The sequence below is a fragment of the Cupressus sempervirens genome, chromosome 9 (assembly GCF_028749045.1).
Source record: "Cupressus sempervirens isolate cs-2001-9-10 chromosome 9, ASM2874904v1, whole genome shotgun sequence".
Taxonomy (NCBI): Eukaryota; Viridiplantae; Streptophyta; class Pinopsida; order Cupressales; family Cupressaceae; genus Cupressus; species Cupressus sempervirens.
Window position 1 is genome coordinate 31,477,301 of NC_143126.1, and position 20,216 is coordinate 31,497,516.

The following is a 20,216-nucleotide window of genomic DNA, read 5'->3' on the forward strand; positions in this document are numbered from 1 at the left end:
GAGTTGGTTCATCCAATTCCCGCAATTCACATACATTAGAGTGGCAGGAAGTACAGTTTGTCCTAAGAGGCTTCCAAGATACCCGCCCGACAAGGTAGTTTTGATGGAATTGGCTAGGCAGCTTGAGCACTATGATAGAGTAATGAGGAATGAGGGGAAAACAGGCGTTTCCTTCTCAATTATAATTGGCAATGATAGTTGCCCAAATCGGGCCACCTTTGAGGCTGCGGAAAAGGAATTGGAGTGGTATCATCTAGGATGGTACAGAGCAAGGCAAGGATTCGACCCTGTTGGTCTTATCAAGGCATCTCATGGAAGCGAATTTAAGCATGTTCCCACTATAGAGGACTTTTGGGCCAATGCAAAGGATGATTTTCACGTGAGAAAGCTAGCTTTCTCGAGATTGTCGGTGAACATGATGAGAGATATCAGATGGAGAGGCCTTGATATTCCCGATCAATTGGAGGATGATCGTAGTGTGTTGAGAGAAGACTATAAGACAGTAGTTGGAACAGAGTTGAATCCAGTGGATTGGGACGATCATCAGGATCCTTCCTTGGAGGCAGTCACAAGGACAGTAGATTTGCATACCGAGTCGTGGTATAATGCCAAGTTGAGAAAGCTACAAAGACAAAAGGTTCTCCTTACTTATGAGATGATGAAACCGAAGGAAGGTCTAGTAGAATCAATCGGACAGAAGGGTGAAGGAAGTGGCCGGCAATCGGAGACAGTTAGAAATAGCAAGAAGAGGGCTTTGGAGGTAGAGAAAAGCCAAGAACGTTCGGAACCTCCAGCCAAGAGACAGCGGGCAGCGCCGTCAAGGGAGAGTATAACTAAGGCTAGAAGCCAAGAGGTCAATTCGAGTGATAAAGGGGCCGCAGTGGAGGTGAGCTCTGATTCGGAATCAAGTGGCTACAGTGAGCATAGTTGAATCTTGGTATGTCGCATTGACTACCAGATTCAGAACACTTGAAGAAATTCATGATGAGATTGCACAACACGGCCCAAGCGTCGACACTTCCATTTTGACCATGATGAGCGACGTTGGGGTGGCGCTTGATTTTGAGGGTATTAGAAAGGAGGATGTCAGTGAGACAGGATTTGGATCGAGATTGGATGAGTTAGGAAAGGCCGCCGTCAAAAGGAAACATCTGAACACCCTTTCCTCACTCAATGCTTTTATTGGGTTTGCAAAGGAATATGAGAAGGATCACGAAAGGATACTACAAGCAGCAAACAGCGTGGCAAAGTCAGCAGAACTCCGAGCGAAGCACACACCTTGTCCTCCTATGGAAGAAGTTAACGAAAGGCTAGCTAAGTTCATTGCCTTAGCTAAAAGAACAAAAGAAAAAGGAAGAATTATATTAAAAGATCATCTTATGTAAGCCCAGGTGGCAACTTTCTCTTTCTTCTAGAATAGGACAAGTGTTTGTTTCTGATTGGCCACCATTTTGGTGCCTTCTCATTGGTTGCCACTTTTGCACTTTTTTCATTGGTCCATTGATGAGGTGGCATCTTCTCATTGGCCGATGGGGTGGCAACCCTAATTAGGGTTTTTGGATCCAATCTGGATCGTCGATCTTGTTTTGATCTCTACCGTCCATTGTATTTTGGACCTCTATATAAGGCCATTGGCTCTCATTTGTAAAGGGGAGGGGTTGGAGAAATTGTTGCGAAAATAATACCGAAGTGCTCTCTTTTTCATTGCATGTTGACTAAGAACATTGGGTGTTATTGCATGTTTTCTACTTCCACATAGTTAAATTTTCTTTTCAAGTTGAAGCAATTTCATTTCAAGTTGTTAGAGTAAGAGTAAAATAAAATGGATAGTTGCATGGTAGCTTTGGTAGATGTTTGATAGGGGTCAACACTAGGCCACTAGCATCCTAGCGGCTGGTTGGGAGGCTTTGTGTGGTGATCTAGTTTACTTTCCTTTGAAGCGTTGCATCTATGGAGGTAGGGCCGCTGGTTAGCCTTCATTAGATTCGATTCCCGTCCATCTGCTAACCTTCCATTCTTAGGAGTAGGAGTAGTTGAGCAGCCAAATTTCATGCTTAGAAGAGGTTAGTTAGAGAAGTAAACCAAAACATCGGCATTCTCACCTTCCATCGCCATTCACCCTACATTGCCATCATCGCGCTATCAACATCATCTAGCATTCACACCAAACCACCATCTCCATTTTCTCACCAAGATCCAAATTTTTCTCAAACAAGAAAACGTAAGGCCGCCTACGTGATTACCAGCAAATCACATTGATAAAACTGAGCGAGTATCCAACGGTGTAAGGAACATTGGAGTTATACTCATGTCCCATGAGAGATAACTTTTCAAGAGAGGAATTGTGTATTTGATATTCTATATCAAGCATCCAATTACTAATATGTTATGTAGTGACACAAAACTCGCATCAACAAGTCAGTTGTTGCGACATTCTCCACACTTGGCAGTCACCTTCAGTTCACATCAGTGCACCATCACTGATCGGGCGACTAAGTCTACTGTTGCAGTTGGTCTTGAGGATCATGGTCTTTTCAGACTTACTGATTCTGGTGATTCTCAGGACTTAGCTATGGCTGCTCGGCGATCTTCCATCAGCACACTTTGGCATCAGTGATATGGGCACTTAAATGTGCATTATCTCTCACAACTTGCTCAGGATGAGCTTGTTCTTGGTTTGCTAGAGATTCAAACTCAACACCTTGGAGTTTGTGACGCATGTCAGGCTGGGAAGCAACATCGCACACCTTTCCCCAGTGGCGATTCTTGGCGAGCTTCTCAAGTACTTCAGCTTGTTCATGCTGATATATGCGGCCCTATGGCCACTCCTTCTGTTCTTGGGTACAGGTATTTTCTATTGTTTGTAGATGATTTCAGTAGAAAAATGTGGGTGTATTTTCTTAAAAAGAAATCCGATGCATTTACTGTATTTCAGAAGTTTAAACCCTTAGTTGAAAAAGAGTCTAGGAAATCTATTATTACTCTTAGATCAGACAATGGGGGGGAATTTTGTTCTAATGTTTTCTCCAGCTTCTTGGATACACATGGCATCCAACGCCAGTTCACCACACCCCACATGCCACAACAGAACAGTGTAGTTGAATGTCGGAACAGGACAATCACCGAGATGGCTCGTTCCATGCTCGAACACAGACATGTTCCGAAGCATTTTTGGGCAGAAGCAGTTAACACTGCAGTTTATCTGTTGAACCGGTCACCCACAGTGGCAGTCAAAGGTAAAACTCCGGAAGAGGCCTGGTCAGGTCGCAAGCCCAGAATCAGTCACCTGAAGGTTTTTGGCTCTCTTGCTTTTGTTTAGATTCCTGATGCTTCACGCACCAAGTTGGATGCCAAGAGTCAGAAACTGATGCTTGCTGGATATAGCAGTCTTCACAAAGCCTACCGCCTTATTGATGTTGAGACATCTCGTCTCATATACAGCCACGATGTAGTCTTTGATGAGCAGCGAGGACCATTCATGCCTGTTTCTCCTGTTCCTGATCCAGCAGACCAACCTATGCAGGTTCATGATTTGGGAGTTCGGCTTCCATTAGGTCCACCTGATGGCAGGGCTCCAGTAGCTCCTGCAGCTCCAGTCATGCCAGTGATACCTGTACAGACACCTCCGGCTTCTCCTGCAGGATCACCTCGTTTTGAAGATGCTTCACCTGAGTTTGATCCAGATTCTTCTGATGAGGATCCAGCTGATCAAGCATCTCCTAGTACTACTGTTGGTCATTCTCCTCTCCGGCCTAAGTGGTGGGCTAAGACACTTGCTGATCTTCATGATGATGAGCTCATTGATGGGAGAACTGCTCGAAAAAAGAGCAAAACTACAGATTCTGTTAACTTTGCTCTTATGGCCAACATTCACGGTGTGTTTGAACCTCAAACATATTCCGAGGCTAAAGGAATTTCAGAGTGGGAACAGGCCATGCAATCTGAACACCAGAGCCTGCTGAAGAACAACACTTGGGTCCTTTCTGATCTTCCCCCAGGGAAGAAACCCATTAGCTGCAAATGGGTCTACAAAATCAAATACAAATCAGATGGTACTTTGGATAAGTACAAAGCTCGTTTAGTGGCAAAGGGCTTTTCTCAGTGTCAGGGCATTGATTATGAAGAGACCTTTGCTCCTACCGCAAAGATGAGCACCATCAGATTAGTCCTAGCCATGGCAGCACAGTTTGGCTGGAAGGTCCATCAGATGGACGTAAAGAGTGCTTTCCCGAATGGTGATCTCCATGAAGAGGTCTACATGACGCAGCCTCCTGGTTTCAAGGTTGCTGGTAAAGACCATCAGGTTCTCAAATTGGTAAAAGCTCTCTATGGTTTGAAGCAGGCCCCTTGGGCATGGTACATCAAGATTGATACGTACCTCAGTGATCAAGGCTTCAAGAGGAGTTCTTCAGACTCAAATCTGTACATCAAGACTACTGACAGTGACATCATCCTTCTGGTTATCTATGTGGATGATCTGATCATCACTGGCAGTTCGGCATCTTTGATCCAGGGAATCAAACAACACTTATGCCAGTCTTTTGATATGACTGACCTTGGGCTCATGCATTATTGCTTAGGTGTTGAAGTTTGGCAACAGTCTTCTGGTATATTCATCTCTCAGTCCAAATATGTCAGGGCCTTGTTAGACAAATTCCGAATGCAGGATTGCAAACCTGCATCTACACCTATGGAGAAAGGTCTCAAGTTATCAGCCAAGTCTAATTCTCCTTCCGTTGATGATACTACGTATAGGCAACTAGTAGGCAGCCTCATCTACCTATCTGCTACTAGGCTTGATATCAGCTTCGCAGTCAGCTATATTTCACGGTTTATGACAGCTCCTAAGGCTGATCATTGGATGGTAGCAAAGCATGTGCTTCGTTATGTGAAGGGCACTTCTGATTATGGACTTCTATATTCTCGAAGTTCTAATCCTAAACTCAGTGGGTTCACAAATTCAGATTGGGCAGGCTCTATTGATGATAAAAAGTCAACATCTGGATATGTGTTCAGTTTGGGATCCGGTGCAATCACATGGACCAGCAAGAAGCAGCAGGCAGTTTCTCTCTCTTCTACAGAGGCTGAATACAGAGGGACTGTTAAGGCAGGATGTGAAGCTGTCTGGCTTCGTCGGATGCTTGGGGATATGCAGATGTCACCAGCAGGACCGACTACTTTGTTTGTTGATAACGAAGGCGTTATCAAGTTAGCACGGAATCCAGTCTTCCATGAACAAACCAAGCATGTGGATGTTCATTGTCATTACATACGACAGCTAGTTGAAGACGGGACTATAGATCTGCAGTATGTTCCTACCACAGATTAGACTGCAGACATTCTCACCAAGCCTTTTGGTCCTGATAAGTTTGTCAAATTCAGAGGACAGCTTGGTGTGTTAGATAGATTAACCATTAAGGAAGGGTATTACAATAATAGATAAGACGTCTATTATTAGTTAATGGTTATCTATTGTAAATATTGAGTTAGCTTTAGTTAGCTTTCGTTTTTTTAGTTTTATTTGTTAGAATAGAATATTTCTATTCTTTTCGCTTTATTCTTTTGTATAAATTGACCTCTTGGTCTCTGTTAATATCAAGCAAGTATTTACCAATTACCTTGTAATAATATCTCCTCAAATCCAAATAATGTGAATCCAAAGTAGATGGCACTTTGGAGTGGTCAAGACATTTTAAAATCTGCAGAGAAATGTCTGTCTCTAAGATGCAAAGAGATATTTTTAAGCCCACGAGGGGTCATACATCATGAACACTAACAAATTAAGTGGTAGGGAGATTAAATTCTATTTATGTCGTTGCAAGTTCCACAAAATCATTGTAAATTATATCCATGGATCCTATGGGGAGTGGGAAGGGTTGATTATGTGAAAGAAGAGGCATGACTGTGTTTCTCTCAGTTGGAGCATTTAGCACAATACGTATTCTTAATCAATGCTAGAAAATAGATACTAGAAATAAAATACTTGACTAGGCACATGCTATGAAATAAATAAAAAATGAAATTTACAAACCGTTATAGCTAATTACATTGCCCAAAATTAAAAAACATTTGAGGAAAATCTTATTTATAGAAACAACAAAAGAAATTGTAGGGTTAAAAATCAGAATCTCTAGCAACTTTTGCTGTATATCAGCCAACCTGACTCTCTATTTTTAAAAATAGTAGATACCAATCTACTATATTTTAGTAGGAAAATGGAAAGGAGAGCAAAAAGATGAAAGCAACAAAACTTGTGGGCTAAAGCACCTACCTGCAGAGAAACCGTGCCAGTTTTAAGGTGGCTTCAAGTTCAAAACTGATTGTTGATACCCTGTAAAAACAAGAAATTGGAACATAAACAATGATTACTTATTTGCAGGCTGAAAACATATCATGACTTCAAGATGTATTATGATTGTATAAATTGGAAAAATCATGATATAGCAGACTGAAAGGTGATAAAATGTTGCTATCACAATTCCCCAAAAGCAAACTAGCATATCACGACTTACCTCAAAAAAAATTGATATCTTTTTCCTTCACTTGAAAGTTGAATTTATATTTTGGGACCGATTTTTGGTGACTACCTAACCATAGTCACTTCTCGTGCCTTTTATTCAGCACATTGCTGATCTGAATAAAAACGCTCTGGTGATGTTTTCCCTCCCAAGATTCATGGGATAAAAAGGAAACTCAAGTACTTGGACACAGTAAGAAACCCTAATCCCTATCTTGTAATTCAGTTATAATTGCTCCATTTCATGCATCATAGTCATGGTTTCAAATTTGTACTTCAATCCTGTATTTCAATTATGTTTTTTCCTTAGTTGCCGATTCGTGAAACGAATCCAATTTGGGATTTTTTTCCCCAATAATGATTCATGGAGGATTCGTGTGTGTGTGTGCGCACGCCCATTTATGCATTATAAATTTATATATACTAAAAAATAAGAGAAATATGCATAATTCTAAAACTAAATCATTTCATAGTATGAATCTATGGTTCTAGTATGCATCTATGAATCTAGTATGCTTGATAATTGATCTATTTTCACGATTATAAAGAAAATCAGCAAATTCACATTCATGATTTTATGTTTTTGTGCCTTGTATTGCCACGGATTAGTGCTGGATCCTCAGGCTGAGGCTTGGATCCTTGAGGATCCGGGCAAGATCCTTGACTCTGCCAGTGGATCCTTGAGGATCTGCAGCAGGATCCATAGGCAGAATCAAGGATCCTGCTCGGATCCTCAAGGATCCAAGCACAAATCCGGATCTGGATCCAAGGATCCAAGCACGGATCCGGTTCTGGATCCTATCCGGAACGAATCTGGCTACTAAGGTTTTTTCCTACAATTAAAAGTTCAACTAATTTTAGCTGTTCTTTAAAAAAAATTGTACCATTGTTACTCAGATATTAGAACCATTGTGATAGAAATCTTTCATTTATTTCCTAGATCATATATTTAGTTTCTTTTATTATTGCTACATGGATCTGCTTATTACAAAATGAGGCCCAAATCCACTTTTTCTCCTTTTCCCTCTGCCCCCGTCTCAATTGAACTTCTTATAGTTTCCCTTTTATTTATTTTAAAGAACTTAGCAAACCTTTATTTTATTTAAATTCCCCACAAGGGGTTCAAATTAGGAGGTCTTATTTACTATCATAAAAGTGGCCTCATTTTAAAAGCAACTTATAATCATCACTCCTAGGGGAATGAGCCAAGGTCTTATAACTTATTATTGTATAAAGTGATTATAATAATTCACTTTATTATTATTTACTTAAATCTAACTTAGAGAATATTTAAATATTTCCCAATTTATTCATAAAATGTTCATCTGGACTCAGAACTGGAATCTGACTAAAGCCACCTAATCATGGATGATACCTGAGTCTTGCAGGTCAACTGACAATCCCTCCTAAAAAATAGAAATCCTCCCTAAAAAGTAAAATTGCAACCTATGTCTCAAGAATGACCGTGGAGGTCCTCTGATGTGTTTCAGTCAACTCTCAGTCAATCCCTAAAAAAATAGGGATCTCTCCTAGAATCAAGGAAAGTGTCCAAAACTGCTCAAAATGGTTCACAAAGCCCCTGCAAAGCTCCATAAACCATTGACTGAGTCCCCTATCCATACTGTTGACCTACAGGAACTCAAATAATAGGTCCACCATCTGCCCTCTGCTAATCAGTGTAAGGAAGGGATGTTACAAAAGGCACACATGGAAGAAGAATTGAATCTAGATAAAAACAGTATAGTTTGTGGCAAGTAGTAGTGTGTGGTAGTTTCTCAAACAGTACTTCTTTTGGCAAGGAGGTCTTCTCAGATTTGCCTTTGATACCTCAAGCTACATAGAAGACAGCATTGTTGAGCCTTGATAGTTGAGGGGCAGTAAAGGTTTTTTTTTTTAATTTATTAAAAGGGTGTGTTAAAAGCTGATAGTTGTCTTTGTCCAACAATGTTAAATGTAATGAAATTTTTGAAGAATTTAAAAGGCTTGATCAATCTATCTCTGAAAAAGGAATACCTCTTTGTTGAGGGTGTTGAGGCATAGAGAAAGATGTGAAGATTGTATCTTCCAAGATAGGTCTCTGAGCTAAAGTTGCAGCCAGAAAAGATGAATCGACAGAAAGAGCCTCTTCCCAGATGATTTTAAGATCTAAAGTTAAAAAGAGGGTGGTGAAAGATTCTTCCCAGTGTGAGTTTAGCTCATGCAAGCAATATCCCAGTCCCTTCTCCCTTCTGGAACAAAAATGACTGACAGTCCAACAAATTAAGTTACCATGATCTGGAAAGCACAAGCTCAGTCAGCAATGACAGAGATGACAGTTCCTGCAGAAACCAGGTAATGGGTGAATCGGCACACAAAAGAACAAACAGATTTCTGAGGAGGAAAGTTGGTGCCACCCTGCATGCATTTGAATTCTGGTTCTTCAATCAGGAATGAGGGTATTTTTATGGTAGGTTAGAGGCTTTCTTCCCAACTTTCATGATCCTGTTCTCTGCTTGTTTGAACTGGCTTGGTTTTATAATTTATTATTCTTAGTATTTGGCAATGCCTAATCTCAATTTGAACATTAAGATTGTTCAGTTTTTGTAGCCAACTTATGATTTTTCTACAATTTAAGGATAGGCCCACTGCAACCCTCAATAATTAATTAAAAATAAAAGATAGGTTATCTGATATGTTCTATCAAGAAAGTAACTTTGTAATGAAAAAAATAAACTTTATAATGGCCAAAGTTGTATAAGAAAGCAGGGCGTGCTTTGAATCAAGTAGCAAAAATCATTCTCAGCAACAGATTGGCAAACCAAAAGATAAAAGAACTTTTCAGCAGTTATGGTTTAATCAGTTGAAAACATGTATTAGGTTAGGGTTTCCGCAAAAAAATGATGCAGCCAACAAAAAGCGCAAGAAAAAAAGAAGGCTTTACATGAAAACAGGGTCAAAATTGCAATTTCACTGGTCTGGGGGCAAGTTTAGGCACTTTTATTGTGATCAATAATGATAACATTGCATTATTTTACTGTTAAAACCAGAAGCTGCAAGGTTTTGTTAACATGACAACTTTTTAATGTGAATTTGTGGCCAGCCAATTCATGATTTATCACATTTTTTCCAAGATCAACTTAGTTGGCTTTAAATAACTACAATCAATTTATGATATCTAACAGTTGCACTTGCAACAAGATTATATAAAAATTAAAATCATACCTCAATGACCAACACAATTGTGGTGTGCTAGAAGCAGCAATTATATATCAGTGCAAACAGATACAAAAACAAAAAGGTACACAGCTAGAAATTATTTTACTCACTCGAACTACTATTATTTTTTAAATCTTAAACACAACACATTTGTGTAAACTAAAACAAAACCAGAGCTGCCATAAACTTACCTTCGATAAAGTTGAATCACTTCATAATACCGGTACTTTACTTCCTCTTCCAACATTTGATCTTTCTGCCCCATCCGATCTATCTAGACATGTGAAAGACTTACAAAGTTGACATCAACTTCAAGAATAAAGGATTCCTCAACAATTACGGATAGTTTATTATTACAATTAAGGTGGAAACAAAGTAAATTAATATATTTGATATTAAAGATGAAATAAAAGGAGGCTATTTAAGAGTTGAGAACCTGAAATATAGTACTTGACAGGGATCAAAAAGACAATATAAAAGACATCAGATGTCAAAGAGAAGTTTCTTTTATACAGATTCTAATTTAGCGTGGATGTCTATGATCAACATACCACTAAAGCGCACACACTGCCTTCTATGGCCCCAGCATGCCAAAATACATCTCCTGTTAATCGGGCAAGTTCTATTGCTGTTGAGTAATGGGCATTTGCATCTACAGGCGAACCTGCCAAAAGGCAAAAGTCCCCAATTGTCTTTTGGGCACGTCCAAGCCTTCTTTTCTTTGCTTTAATCACCTGTGTTAAGTCAACATCCTTCAGCATATCTTTGCAATATTTAAACCAACAAATACAATAACAAATGTCATTGCAGATTCATATCATGAATCATTCCTCCAATTTTTTCCAAACTATTTGTTAGGTTCTTAATTTCATTTTTAGATTCACCTAGAAACATACACATTTGCTCGAACAGTTATGCAACACAAACCTCTTCTGAGCTTAAACTTGCTTGAGAATCTAATGGAGTCTTGAGGATGGTTCCAGTAGATTCCGCATGGAGGACCCATTTTTCAAACTCCATCAATAATGCTGCTGCAATATCCTGTATCAGTGTTTGCATGTGAAATTCTAATGCTTGCCAGTCTGCAGGTGGGAACATAATTAAATGCTGCCGCTTTTTGTCATCCTCCTCAAGCTGCATAGTGAACAAACATAAGTCCATTACTAAACACCTACTTTGGACATCAAAGTACACATAGCTGTGAGTTCATCATACTAACTTCAATGTGAGATAAGAAAGAAAATATACAAATTGTGCCAGTTCCAAATATACTAAAAAAAGAAAGGACTCTACAGTGGAGCCAATACCATTATCTTCTAAGCCTTCATCACCCGAAATCTCTCAGCAAAACCCATTAGCCAATTTTAATATAGCAAAAGTAGTGGCTGGATGGAAGTGAATGTTCTTGTATACGTGTTAATAACTTAATGTGTATTGCTCAAAAACACTTATTACAGCTTAGGTTAAACTTAAACATGTTGAGTTTTTTCTTTTTGGGAGCACAAAATCTCACCCTCTTGGATCATAAGCCAAAAACTCATGAAAAATTTGTGAATTGACATAACTTAGCCCAAAATTACTGAAATAAGCTTGCCTATGACTCAACAAAACTCCTAATTAGGAATGAAACTCACCTTGACCTGCATAATAATACTTTGATTGAAAAATTAAAAACATCAAACATGGGTATAATCAATTTAGTTGTCAAGACGCAGAAAAATGCGAAAAAAATGAGAGCAAGAGAAGACAAAAATGTAGGTCATGCTCAAGCCCAGAGAAGAGAGAACTTGTTAAAAGCTAGCATTCAAAATGACAAGGGTTATTAGGCACAAAAATTATATCAAGACTGAACTCTCGTGATTAGATATCACTTATTTTGCCGAGGTACTCAAGTCCAAGAGGAGGCAGTGACCAAGTAAAGAAGAAGCACAAACAATTCCAACAAGAAATAAAGAAAGCATTTCTGCTGCCCAAAACCAATGCTTGTACACGATGCAGATGTCCTCTTATACACACAGAATGCAATCAAGACATGGAAACCAGGAAATAGTGTTTATTTGAAGCAAATTGGTATTGCTTTCCTCAAATTCAGTAGTATGCATGTATTTGAGGAATAAATTTAGAAATGTATGTGCTTTTAATGTTAGAAAAGTTTACCCGGAGTCATGGTTTTTTAAATTTTTCTAATCAGTAGTGTTATCGCCAAGTCCAAGTTTTTCAACAATGATATGGATAAAGAAGTGTTCTGTCATTCTTTGAGAATTACACTTCCTTACCTATGATTTAGATAATGAGTTGTATTTTCTATAAATCCAAACTTGTTGCATTTATAGATTACACCATAATGTAAAGAGCCATTAGTGTTTCATTCCAAGTTCTTCTGTTGTGAAAAAATACATGATCATAATTAGTCTTACAGTATTCTTAGTGTTAAACGTTTATGGATTTCTAATCTCCAGGATCCTGTAAGGGTGAGGTGAGAGTGTACCGAGTAGATATTATTATTCACCACTTCTTAATTACCTTGATCTCGTGAGGGTAAGGTGAGAACAAACAGTGGATGAATAATGTTTCTAATATTTATTATTTCTGACAACAACACTGACTAGAACAATGTAAACATGGATTGCAAAAAATTGATAGATGTGCTGAAGTTTCAAAGAATAACGTACAAATATGAATAAAAGCTCTTCCACTATAGAATGTTGCTTCAATGGTTACAAAATACACTTCCACAATAAACTGAATCTTTAGAATGTAAAACTTCCTGCAACTATCAGATATCAAAATATATGCTGATATTCAAACAAAGCCTTGAAGTACAAATACAACCCTTGCGTGAGATTGCCCTCAATAAATCAAAGAATTCATTCTCAAATCCTATAGGTGATCATTAAGCCCTTGTTGCAGGCCATTCTAGAGAGGTGAACAGCCATCTCTATTTTCTTAGCTAGTCTTGGTCACTGACATTCTGCAGATCCAAGAAGCATCTCAGCAGCAGCAGAACGTTCTGAAGAATTTATGGCCACAAGACATGTTAAGTCTTATGTAGAGTAGTTCGATGATGACCATTAAGGGAGGGTATCAAAGTATTGTAATTTTTCTTTAATGATCATCTTAGTTAGTCGTAAGTAATTAAGTAGTTTCTATTTTTGTCTTTAGTTCACGATTGTTCCTTTCAAAAACATCACCTTATTAAATCTATATAAGGAGCTTTCATCTCCTTTGTTCAATACAACATCAATGACGAAATCAGCATCTAAAGATCTTTATAATGGGGTTCCTAATGATGTATTGGGTGTGCTTTGGAATTGAGAAACAAATTATGATTTCTGGATACAAAAACATTTAAATTTGACAAAAGGGTTGGACAAAAACCTAACTCTTCCAAAGGGTTGTTTCAAAAATAAGATATTGCTTTTATTTCTTATTTGAGAAATAAAGTTATATTCTAAATAGTTTGCCTATGTGAGAATATATATACTTCCTGTAGGATTTAATATCGCTAAGGAGCCAATTTAAAAGAAATATCATTTTATATTTCAGGCTTAATTGAAATTGCCGAATATTTCTAAATTCAAGCAGTGAACACATCAGTTAGCAATTTATATAATAAAGTTGCACGTACTGAGGTTTATTTTGGTGTCTCACGTTCAATATCAAAAATCTTGTATACCATCCACCTAGTAAGGGCTCATATTGTGATTGTGCTTTAGTATCTACCAGCCACATTGAATGAGCCAATTCACTAGGAGTAATTCAAGCTTAATATTATTGGGGCCACAATCAAGATTGGCGATAAACAATATAGAGTCCTGACCTTGTTTATTATGACAGGAATTTTTGTGTAAATTGGTGGAGCAGACAATTTAATAATCAAAGAGTTCTAAGGTTGCAGTGACAAAGTTTTCATCAAATAGTTCATTGCAATTGTGTTGTTATTGTCGTAATCATCCTACCTAGGCATAGACAATGCAGGCACAACGCATTTGCAATTTTCGCTCTTTCCTGTCCTTAGCTTCCATCTTGAGCGCGTCTTATATTATCAGCTCAAAAGTGGCTACCATTCGTGAATGGTTTTCATTAACTAAAGCATTGTATTTATTAATGTTAGCACATTCTGAAACGCTAAACATTAACGATATCTTATAACAATGAAGCTCGTAATTAAAATTTAGGATACTTATATTTGCTGGAATCAAACATGTGCTCTCCAATGCATGATTTTTCTCTATTCATCTTATATGCATAGATGCAATCTTTGAGTAATCAGATTTAAATATTGTCAAGCTTGAATTATTATGAGGAAATTTTACAACTTTCCAACTATTCCTATTAGGAATTGGGGAATACTATACTGGAATCAGAGCCAGAATTCTGCCAGCCTTGTGGGGTGCTAAGATTAATCATGGGAATGGAAGAAAAGGAAAATAAAATTGTGGCCTCTGAAATCAGGAGATGGTATGAAAGATATCAAAGGTGTAAAGATCTTCTAATATTCCAAAGATATCTAAGTTTGACTGGAAATATTATACCCACAAATGAGGAGATTATTAGAATTTTCGACAAATACTCATGTGAGCCTGAGGATAGCAAAGTCATCGAATCTTTTGACAGGTGCTACATATGAAAAAGGGAAGAAGAATTGAAATCCCAACCAGAATCTCAATCAGAGTCCAAAGAAGGTCAATTGTGTCTAGTCAAGAGGAATGATTTTCCCTTTTTGAAATAAGACTTAATAATAAATAATAATATTAAAATATAAAAGACATAATTCAAATTAAAATAAAGAAAATAATAACTTAAAATATAACATAATTAAAATTAGTTAAATTAATGGAGAGTCAAAAGGCATGAAATGAAAAGTTGCAACTCCCTCAAACATGAGATATAAAAAGGGAGAAGAGAACATTTTCAAGGGGGAAGTTGGGGGGGGGGAATGGAAAGGGAAGGGGTGAAGAAAAGAAAAATTAATAGAAGAGAAAAAAAAATAAGAAGAAAATGAGGAAGTGACTCATTCAAAGGGAAAAAGTTACAAGGGCCACTCTTCGAAAAGGTGGTCATTATGGTCTGTGACTCTTTCAAAGAGGAACAATTATGAAGGCTTGTGACTGTTTCAATGGGCAGCTATGATGAAAAGCTGTTACTCTCCCCCACATTGGAAGACAGTAAAGGAGAATGTTTCATTTGGGAGTACATCCAAGGATTTGGGGAACGATAAATAATTCCCAAAGGAAATAATGAAAAGTGGTGACTCGTTTCTAATTAAAGGTGGTGATCATTTCACCAATAGAGTGCAAAGGAGATTTCATTCCAAGCAAAAAAGGAAAAGTAACAATAAAGGACTATTATTCAAATTTCCAGACCAGACTTAGCAAAAGAATTCAGTTTGATAAAGGAAATCAATCTAAGAGATCAACCTGATATAAGAAATCAAACTTCAGATATTTGTCCAGCTTATCTCATCTGATTTAAGTTAAAATTACATCTCTAACTACATCTTGCTCCTTTTTCATTTTGGATTTGTGAATTCAAGGAAAAGTATAAGGTGGTCTCGTAAAGGGACATTATAGTGGTATCAGAGCAACGTTCCTGCCAACCTAACAAAGTTTACAAGTAGCGTTTTGAGGGTATGAATAAAAAGTTAATGGAGACCATTTTATCATGAATTCAATTGATTATCATTCTGATTAGAAAGATCTGAGCAGACCTTGTGAGCAGATTTTTGATGGTTTAATAATCAAGTTATTTCAGACTTTTTGAGCAGATTTAGCACACCTCATGAGTATTAAACATTAGAGTTTATAAGCAGATTGTAAAGCAAATAATTGCAGACATTTTCCAGACTTCTGAAGAGATATAAGCAGCTTTTTGAGCAGATTGTATCAGACCCTCTTCAGCAAGAAAAAAATTAAGAACATTAATCAGATCTTGAAGGAGTTTTGTTGTAGTTCTTAAGGGCAAATATGTACAGACCTTGAGTAGATTATAAGCAGATTTAAGAAGCGATTTTTTTGTGCATATTAATAAGGAGTTTTAGAACTAATTGAAGGAGATCAATCATTTATCCTTTTATTTCTTTGGAGGAAACATCAGTCATTACAATGAATAAAGACCATTAGGGCAATATAAAACCTTTCAAATAATCCAAGGATTTAGTCTATATCAAAGGTAGAGTTGAAAGATAAGATGACAACCCATAGAACATGATATGTTGCATTTATGTATGACACTCCAAAAAGAGAGATTCATGAATTTCTAAACCAAGAAAGCACAAGATGGACAAGGGTTTTGACAATTGACCCTACATAGAAGGGTAATGAGAAGTGGCAGTCCTATGACAGAGATAAAATCCAAACCAAAATACCCCAAGGGATGGATCTAGTCCTGGTTAGACATTCCTACCTCTTGTTAGACATTCCTACCTCTTGTGGGCCAAATCATAAATCAATTACCCCAAGGGATGGATCTGATCCTAGTTGGTGTTGAAGTTTGTAGCTACGATAGAGATCTTTATCTTGGATTTTATAAGATAGAAATATGTTTTTGTTATGACCGTAATGGTCATCTTCAGCTTAAAGAGATATTTGTGATTATATTTAAGTTAATATTATGTAAAAAGACGTGTCATACGTCATGCGAAGAGGCATGCATATGGAAATATTAAGTGTTGAATATGTGGAAATATGAAGGATCTTATTTTTGGTTCTCAAAGAGACCTTCGTGTAAAAGATAAAGAGTCTTATCTAATCTATTTTTGTGATTGCTTGGTATATTGTAAAAAAGGTTAAGTGAAAGCCTCGTACTCGAACACTTTTTTTATCAATAAAAGAGATATTTTGGTGGTGTGGGTGGGTTTTCCCCTTCAAGTAAAAGGGTTTTCCCAGGATAAATGTTTTGAGTCTTTTGTGTATTGTTTTTTCTCTTCTTTTTTGCTTTTCACCTAATATATGGGCTAAAACATTAACATGGTATCAGAACCTAGTTTTTTTTATAACAGCAAAAGAAGGAAATTGGTTATTCTCCCTCTGATATCACTTTTTGTTGCATGAATGTAATAAATTGTGTTAAGTGTATGTTGGGTGACTTTAAATCTGCTACCAGGTTATTTCAGATTTAAAATCGGCTTCTTCTTGCATGCATGTGTTTGGGCTACTGTGTTTATCATATTTTGCAACACTTCACAGAAGTGTAGACTCGGAAGTTTAAGATGGAGTCAACAGAGTATATGGATAAGATGCAGCAGCTACAGGATTGCCCTCTTATTTTTCTATGGACGCAAGCATTATACAATGACATGTTGAGATATGTTTGTTGATTGTGCTAGTGGAAGATTGTTCAATATCAAAGACGTGATTCCACCTCAGCACCTTCGGCGGCTTCTTTTTGTAAAGGCGAGATTATATTTCACCCCCTATATGTGTGCTGTCAGGTCTCCTATTTTTTTTTGTTGTGCTGGTTGACACTCATATTCGATGAGTCCACTTCCTTATTCAGAGCTAGTGTAACTCCTTGTCATATTTTTTTTATCGTGGCTCTTCTGCATATTCTTTTGTCGGTTCTCCTTATGCATATGTTTTAAGTTATCATTTGTATACAAAGAGTTGTCAAGATATGTGAATCGACAAAGATTATTCCTAGTAACAGCAAGTCATTGAAAGATTATGTGTCAACCTTCAGCAGAAGGATTATTATCGAATCAATTCTGAACGCCAGCTCATGAGTGGGCAATAGTTTCTTTCATTGGAAGTCCATTCCTGTGGTCAATGATGAAAATCAGAAAATTCCTTGTGAACGCAATCTGTATGTGTTGACAATGATGCAGCAGGTGGCAATGATCTCGCAAGAAGCACAAGATGGGCACAAGAAGATCGGCTTAGCAGTGGATATGGGGGATGAGTGCGTTTGCAGAGTAATGGATGATGACAAATCATGTGGCCAGGGAACAATGTGATTCTGGTCCATGTGCACCCAACAAGTGTCCTGTATGGTATCGATTGAAGTTTCATTAATCTCTCTGTTGACAACAGCAATTTAGATGAGGAATCGCAGCAGAAGCTCAAAGATGACTTCGACAGTTTCTCATCTACTAAGGCTACTGATCTAGTGCAGTACCTGCTGAGATGTTGTGTTTATAATGTGCAGGTCATGGAAAGAGCAGGACAAGAAAAACATGCTTAGCGAGCTAAGTACTTTCAATCATTTTCACTAATCTTGGGCCTGCATGTTTTATTTAGATAGATCTCTTTTTTTTTATGTGTGTATTGTATATATATAATAATTGTTCTTGTAATCAGGGATGAGAAAGCAGTGTCAAGATAAAGATATGTCTGTTCTGTTCATGGGACAGAATTAACTTTATTCTCTGTATGACCTATTTGGTGTTAGTTTATCCTCTATGTGATCTGTTATGTGTTATCATCCTGATCCACTGTGAGTCTCAGGAGTAGAGGCTATTGATTATTAGCATACAACTTTTTGATGGATCATTATTTGTGTATATTTTGTGCATCTTCATTGTTGTGTGCATGAAGAGTTACACTATGTGAAATTATGGACTTAGGCTGGTATCAACATAAAGATTAGTATCAATAATAAGGAGCTTTGGCATGTTCTACGAGATATTATTACATGATATCGATTGCAATATGCTGATGATCGGTTGAATGAACAACCATACATTAGAGGTTTTTTATCGTCGGTTATGATTGTATCATGTGTATACTAACTTGACTTTGTGCAAAAGCTTGTTATTAGACTGGCAGGTTATTCTAGTAGATCCCAATTCTCATTTTCCTTTATGGTAACATCCTTTTTGAGTAACATATTTTGTTCATATGAATGCTGGGCTGCATTTTTTATATATGTGTTGAGATCAAACTTCAAAGAGATAAGTATTCTATGATTTTTGTATCTAACTGGAAAGATAATATATCCTTTCTTCAATCTCTATGATAAGTGGATCTTATGAGTGGTTATAAATCTCTCTTGATTGCAGGAGCAATGTGATAGTGAGAGATTTTGCAACATTGTTTGCAGTCTTGATACTAAATTATTGACACATTATCTTCATTAAAAGAGGAAGATCGTGTTTAGAGAGAGACTATTCAGCTTCAAAGGGAGCTTACCTGACAAAGGGAGATGTCCAACCCTTTGCAGAGCTTGTGTAACAGTAAAGCACTTGGAATCAACTTCCTTTCTTATGGTGTTTAAAGTTGTCCTTACTAAGAGGGAGTCTCTGTTAAGAGAAAATCTCAATGATTAATGCATTCTTCTCTAGGAAAAGTTTGCGATGAAAGCCCTCATTCCAACCTCTGCGAGTAGGTATGGTGGACCACACTCTGTGAGTAGGCATGGTGGAAATGCATTCTTCTCTAGGAGAAGTTTGAGGTGAAAGTCCTTGTTCCACCCTCTAAGTAGGTATGGTGTATCACCATCTGCAAGTAGGCATGCTGGAATTGTATCCTTCTCGGCGAGAAGTTTTGAGATAAAAGTCTTCATTCTACCCTCTGCAAGTAGGCATGGTGAAAGTCATGTGTGTGACTCCATTCTATGTGCTTATGAAGTAACTATGGTGGATTATGTTATGCTGAGATAACATTTGTTATGTGAATTTATCATCCTTGGTTGCAGCTATGTCTGCAAGCCTGAATAAAGATCTCTCTCTTGCTAAGAGGAAGTGTTGAAGTTTGTAGCTATGATAGAAATATGTTTGTTATGACCATTATGGTCATCTTCAGCTGAAAGAGATATTTGTGATTATATTTAAATTTGACCATTATGGTCATCTTCAGCTGAAAGAGATATTTGTGATTATATTTAAGTTAATATTATGCAAAGAAACATGCGTCATACATCATGCAAAGAGGCATGCGTATGGAGATATTAAGTGTTAAATATGTGGAAATATGAAGGGTCTTATTTTTAGGACTCAAAGAGACCTTCGTGTGAAAGATGAAGAGTTTTATGCCCTCCTTAGCCTCACCCTTTGCCCCCCTCTTTTGCCTCCCCTTGCTTGCCCCTCCCTCACCCCCTATTGCCCCCCCCCCCCCCCCCTCACCACTCTTGCCCCCCCCCCCCCATTTGGCAGCCTATCTCCTACCACCTCCTTTTGCTTCACAAACAATGACTGTGACCTCTTTGTCCACCACCTTAGACCGCTTCTCCCCCAAGATCCCTTCACCGATTCTGAGGATGTTACCTACATGTTTGGGTCACTTGTGTTTGTCCTGTGGGAATCTGCCCTTCTCTCTATTCCCCGCTGCACCTCCTCCCTTACCCGCTGCCCCAAGCGCAAGAGCTCTTGCCCCATGAACCAGTGGTTTGACGAGGACTGCAAGTCCTTCCACCGCTCGGCTCTCTCCACTCCTCTATCTTCCACCTAGCCAAGACTCGCCTACCGTCACTTTCTTCGCCACAAGAAGCAGAAGTTTTCCTTGTTGCAATGTAGATCCCTTTTTGCCTCTCTCCTGTAGTCTCCGAAGCTATTTTGGCACACTATGTT

At 37.9% G+C, this 20,216-nt stretch overlaps 1 protein-coding gene across 2 annotated transcripts in view; it reads right to left on the reverse strand.

Annotated features, from left to right (window-relative positions):
- Nucleotides 1–20,216, reverse strand: part of TRS120 (transport protein TRS120) — a 129,522-nt gene that overhangs the window by 53,491 nt on the left and 55,815 nt on the right. For both annotated transcript variants that reach the window (XM_089798904.1, XM_089798903.1), the window contains 4 exons: nucleotides 10,640–10,846; nucleotides 10,264–10,446; nucleotides 9,904–9,986; nucleotides 6,272–6,331 (listed from right to left, as the gene is read on the reverse strand). In XM_089798904.1, the coding sequence (XP_089655030.1) occupies nucleotides 6,272–6,331; nucleotides 9,904–9,986; nucleotides 10,264–10,446; nucleotides 10,640–10,846 (533 nt within the window). The remainder of the gene's footprint in view (nucleotides 1–6,271; nucleotides 6,332–9,903; nucleotides 9,987–10,263; nucleotides 10,447–10,639; nucleotides 10,847–20,216) is intronic.